Below are 5,312 nucleotides of genomic sequence, written 5' to 3'. Positions count from 1 at the left end.
ACCCTTTGAAAGGATAAAAAGTCTCAAGAAGCTGAAGTGAGACAGTCATTATGGTTTATATGAAAATAAGATTAACAATGTATATGGTATAAAAAGCTAATGAAACATTTCCTGATTTTGTGATTAAGGAATGATCTATATTTTCCATTATTGTAACACGTATGTGCTTAGATGCACAGAATGTAATATTCTGCTGTCTCATGATCCCATTGTAACATCAAGCACTGGTCCAGTATCGTTGTCTTCAGGGAGAAGTGATGAAGGAAATAAGCACTCCCTTTTTAATTTGACAGAGCAACTAGCACCAACAGCCTTGCATATTTCTTCCCTAACCCTACAACCACAGAAAACAGCTGTACTATGAAAAGAGTAAGAATCAAAAAGCTGGAATGAAGACTGCATACCACTAAGCTAATATGTAATGTATATGCTCGTAGGAAAGATCTGAACATTAGCTTGTTAACATTTACAGAGAACTCTTCCAAGTAGATTTTATACTTTGACATGTTTATTTTAGTTGGATGAACAGATTCAATGAACAAGTTGAAACAATATTCCTCAGCCTCACATTTGCCTCCCTGTAGACGTCTATAACCAAATGTTTAAAAATAACAGAAATATGTGGATATTTGCATGAAGTCGTTCAACAGTTATTTCTTGTTCCATGCTTCTCTTTCAAGTCTTTCACGGATTACTTCTTTCAGGTACGGTTCAAGATAATGCTTATCCTGAAAAAGAAGAGAATATATTTAAACTTACAGGGAGGTCCAGAAACATCTCAAGCCATTCCTACAGATTACTTGTCTCTCATTCCTCCTCAGGTTTGACTAAAACCCAACCTAACAAGAAAAAAAATCAAACACTACTTTTTCTAAAAAGGTAAGTTTTGTATCTGCCAACTTTGCAATGACAAGTTCTTTACTGCAGCAACCACTTAATGCCTTGCCAACATTAACAAGCAAAGTGATGCTTCCAGCTATACCTTTAGAAAGAGTGTTCTTTTGGCAGATACCCAAATGTACAAGATCCACTTTAATCAGTTCAAAGTCCGACTACAATACTCTGGAGAAACTCATTTTGAACTTAACTTCTAAACAGCACTGTAAACTTGGATTCGATGGAACACCTTGACCGTGTTTAACACTTAGAAGCCAAACTGCTACTTAAGGAACTATGCAACCAGTTATTCAATGCAGCAGTTACCTAAATATGACCAATAACACCACAAGAAACAGCCTCGGCTTATTTAGAGAAACATAATACCCTTCTACTATCCTATAGCCAAAAGTTTAGTGTTAAGACTCCTCTCTGCCTGGTAATTTGGAGAAAGCCGAGATGGACAGTAATGTAAAGTCTGTGAATCAATCCACTAAAAAAAAAAAAAAATTTTTAGTTACATTTGAAAAGGAAGGTGTAGTTTGTTTTTCAAATTACAAGATGACACTTATTTTAATGTGAGATTTCCCTTTAAATTATTCTTCCTTGGCATCTTCATGAATAAAAGCTTTGGCTCGAGATTTTTCTGTAAAATTAAGAAATTAATCAGAAAAGCAAGAGACCTTTTATAAGAATTCCCAAGCTAGTTACAGTGTATTTCTTTATCTGAGAGCTTAGAAAAAATATTTTGTCTGAATACAAATAATGTGCCATGGCTCTGAGCTGTTGTTTAAGCCTTTGTCATCTTGAGCAAAATGCTATAATTTCCACTGAAAAATAGAGATTTTTTAAACAGCGATCAAAAGCTGTGTTTTCCAAAGGTATCCTGCGAGATGCACGCTCGTTTACTCATTATAAAGAACACGTATGTATCTCTTCAGAGACCGAAAATCCCAAAGACCAGTCATAACAGTGCCATTTAGGACTTCCACCTTGGAAACACTCTGTACACATACCTCTTCATACTTCACCCACTGGTCTTTTGGAAGGATCTGATGTTTCAGGCTTAAGTCAAGTGCTCGCTTTATGCGAAATATCCTTTCATTGTAAAGATGTTCTGGAAGTCTCTTCAGTGCTTCTTTTACATCATCATCTTCATACAATGTATCATCACGCATTAATCCTGTACCAAGAAGATTTTACAATATCACTGAATAAATGTTTTTAAGTAAGATTTAGGATTGACATGGGTGTTTCTACATAACACAGGCAAAACATTTCCAATGCAAAATTATGAAGAAAAACCCAACCAATTGCTCACAGCGAACAAACTCTAAACACTGGCTTACGCATACTCTACTTGTTTTTACTCCTTTTCTTAAGGAGGAATGGGGAAAATGGGTATTTGAGTCAATGTGTTTCATAAAAGTATATATATACAGAACAATAACTATTCTGGATCTGAGGGGTGGACTTATGCTCACCTAATTTTCTATCTGTATTTAAGATGACTGTCTAGGTAAAAGGTTTAAGAGCTCTGAATCCATTAGAGTCAGTCAACCACAGACGTGACTACTTCAGTACTGAAGAATTATTCTCTAAACTCCATGACGCATAGTGACTACATCTCCATCGACTATATTAAGCTATGGAAACCCGAAGCTAGATGTTTGTGCATGAGTTGGTTCCCTCCCATCCTGCCTCAAATCAGAAGTTAAATCAGGGAGAAGTACCTAGCCTTCTCAAAGCCAAGAACACCCTCACACTGTTTGTGGAACAAATTCCTGAAATTCAACCAACCCTGCTTTAAGTTTCTGTATTAACAACATAGGACAAAATGCTACTTCTGTAACATTCTAAGATTGATGCAGATTACAAGAGTATACCTACTGACTTGTGGTTAAAGGTTCTGATCTCATGTAACTGAGTTGGTAGTAGTCTCCCAATAAAACAGAGCTTGCTTTTGAGCCACATATTCTTGAATTCAGCTTAGGCACAGGGAGCATGGCTGCTAGTTTAATCACTAGATTAAATTTGGTGTTTCTCCTCAGTTTTTAGTTGCATTCCCAGAAAAGCAGCAAGAAGGATTAATGCCTTTAAGAATTTCAGCAGACAGATATAAAAAGAGGGCCTAAGCACTGCATCTCTGGAGGAAAGACCTAAGTTTATTCCTCTACAGTTGTCTTGCAACTTTTTTCTAACTTCCCCAGGGCAGGTATGTTAACTTCCTTTAAATGATTCGCTCATATTGCGGTCAGCAGTAAATTACAGCCTCTGAATATTCAGATTCTCTTGTCATTCTGCCACCTAAATAGTTGAAAAAAACTTGGTAACAACTCTGAACAAATTGAAGACAGTACCATCAAGGCAACCTCCTCTACTTAAGGCAACGCTATTTTTACACCTACTTCACCACTGCACAGGCCAGAGAGACATCAAGTGAAGTTATGGTGATATAAAGTGCAGGACTAGCTAAATCCTTTTTTGCATTTTGGATACTTTGCATAAGTATTGAAGACAGACTGACTGCTATTAGTGGGAATCTCCCCAGCTTCAAGGGCAGCCTTTGGGTTAGAAGATACCAGCCAGCAAAAGTGACTTCGTGGGAAAAGATAAATAATCAAGCTTTCAGGACAGCTTTATGAAAGTTTTTTCAACTGCTCCAGCTTAACCTTAGCTGTTATAAGTTATTTCACTGAAAACAAGAGCAAACACAGAAATAACAGAAAAGTCACAGATTCGTTACTAGGTAGCAATCATGATGACTGAAGCTATTGATAACTTTTTCCCCACAAAAGTCGTAGCTAATTTTGATCAAAAAGACTTATGCCAAACTGCATAACACCAGTTATGAACCGTAACTACTCTGAGGACTGTTACATTTGCAGAGTTTTTAAAACTCAATGAAACACTTACCGAGTTTGTTGAATCCAGCTGCATTGTAATACCACTTGCGAATCCTGTCTAACAGGCGACCACCTCCTGCAACTGAATGTGACCACCATCAGTTGCCGAGCATGATAAAATTCAACATTTACACGCTACTATGACAGTACACAAATATTTGCTGGCCTCCTTCACATGCAGTAATGCAACACTACATCAAGTTTGAATTTGAACATATATGACTTGGCCTCTCTGCTTTTCAGTATCCCTTAAGGGACGCTGAACAGGTAGAATGAGTGCTTGTTATGTACAACCATTTGACCTCTGTTTCACTAAATTTGAATATTAGACTTCTTTAAGACTTGGAACAACTCTAACAGTTCATTGTCAAAGACAGCACTAACACTTTTAGGCTCCATAACTCTTACTTCAGCTAAAAGCATAACGTTCTACATAAAGCAAAATCATCATGCTTTTCAAATCATTTATCTAGGCTTCACAGCTCTCACTATGGGTTAATTCAATTTCAAGGCCAGCATATTATTCTGTTGTTAACCTTCTGCTCTCCTCTCTAGTTACTTAAATACTATTCCAGAGCTTCCTTTTTCAAAGAGCTGCCAAAGTCAACCAGAAAGTCACTGAAACCTCAACCCCCCCCCGGACTTTAAAAAGAAAAAAATAAAACGCACCACATGTAGACTGTTCATCTTTCCTTAACTGTGATTTTGGATAGCAAAGGTGTTTTTACGTGTAAACAAGTACAATGCAGTACCTCAACTCAACAAAGTAACTCAACAAGGGCTCTAGAAATCCAGAAACAGCACAATATGGGCAATGCAGCCAGGGCAACCTCTCTTTCATGACTTTAAGTCAGTTGTCTTAGTAAGTCACCCCATAAAACCAGTGCTACGCGTGCTACCAGTATGCCATTAGCACACTACCTCATCAGGCCCTATTCCTTCATACTTTAGGACCTGAGAAGGAATAACATTAAAGCAGTAAGCCTGGAGCCAGTATCCGGGCAGCACAGCGATTCCCGAGGCCCCTCCGGAGCAGCCCAAGGGCTTCTCCAGTGATCCCGAGCACCCTCTGCCCCACCGCTCCCAGAAAACCTCGGTACTGGAGCCAGGCTCCCTCCGCTGAGGCCCAGACCCAGGGGCCGCCGCTCGGGAGGGACGGCGAGGAAAGCGGGCGATGCCCCCGTCAAGGGCACACGGCGCACCGTCCACCGGCTCCCCGGCTCCCCGTCACGGCCCGCCTGGCCTCCCGGCGCGGGACAGGGCGAGCCCAGCGCCGCAAGCGCGACGGGCGCGGCCCCACACGACCATCCCGGCCCCCGACCACCGTCTCACCGGGTGCCCTCGCCGCCATCTTGACCTCGGCGCGGCGCGCTGCCTTCTGGGTAACCCGCAGCGTCCCCAGGGGGCGCGGGGCGGCGCCGCCAATGCCGCCTCAGCGCTGGCGCATGCGCCCCGGCGGGCCGGGGGAAGCGGCGGCGCCGGCCATGCCAGTGGCGCTCCAGGCCCGGCTCGCCTGCCGCTTTGTCCAGC

The 5,312-nt window shown here is 41.3% G+C and overlaps 1 protein-coding gene across 4 annotated transcripts; it reads right to left on the bottom strand.

Moving 5' to 3' along the window:
• Window positions 1-486: 486 nt before the first annotated feature.
• Window positions 487-5,215, bottom strand: UQCRB (ubiquinol-cytochrome c reductase binding protein). 4 transcript variants are annotated; one of them, XM_075141417.1, is made up of 4 exons: window positions 5,115-5,215; window positions 3,793-3,864; window positions 1,893-2,059; window positions 487-728 (listed from the first exon to the last, which is right to left on the bottom strand). In XM_075141417.1, the coding sequence occupies exons 1-4, from the start codon at window positions 5,131-5,133 to the stop codon at window positions 651-653; spliced, it is 336 nt and encodes a 111-aa protein (XP_074997518.1). In that variant the 5' UTR covers window positions 5,134-5,215; the 3' UTR covers window positions 487-650. The 4 variants fall into 4 exon arrangements, with proteins under 4 accessions (XP_074997518.1, XP_074997522.1, XP_074997521.1 ...); XM_075141421.1 differs by lacking the exon at window positions 5,115-5,215 and adding an exon at window positions 4,875-5,107; XM_075141420.1 differs by lacking the exon at window positions 5,115-5,215 and adding an exon at window positions 4,452-4,671.
• Between the last annotated feature and the right edge of the window lie 97 nt (window positions 5,216-5,312).

The sequence above is a fragment of the Calonectris borealis genome, chromosome 2 (genome assembly GCF_964195595.1).
Source record: "Calonectris borealis chromosome 2, bCalBor7.hap1.2, whole genome shotgun sequence".
Classification (NCBI taxonomy): Eukaryota; Metazoa; Chordata; class Aves; order Procellariiformes; family Procellariidae; genus Calonectris; species Calonectris borealis.
The sequence above is the reverse complement of the archived record's forward strand: the minus strand, read 5'-3'. Positions and strand labels throughout refer to the sequence as shown.

Bases quoted from the DNA above. Each gene is read 5' to 3' on its own strand.
- UQCRB (XM_075141417.1), bottom strand. The intron at 2,060-3,792 runs GTAAGTGTTTCA...TTCTTGGTACAG, and splicing joins AGCTGGATTCAACAAACTCG to GATTAATGCGTGATGATACA. The intron at 729-1,892 runs GTATGTGTACAG...CTTCTTTTTCAG, and splicing joins AGTGGGTGAAGTATGAAGAG to GATAAGCATTATCTTGAACC.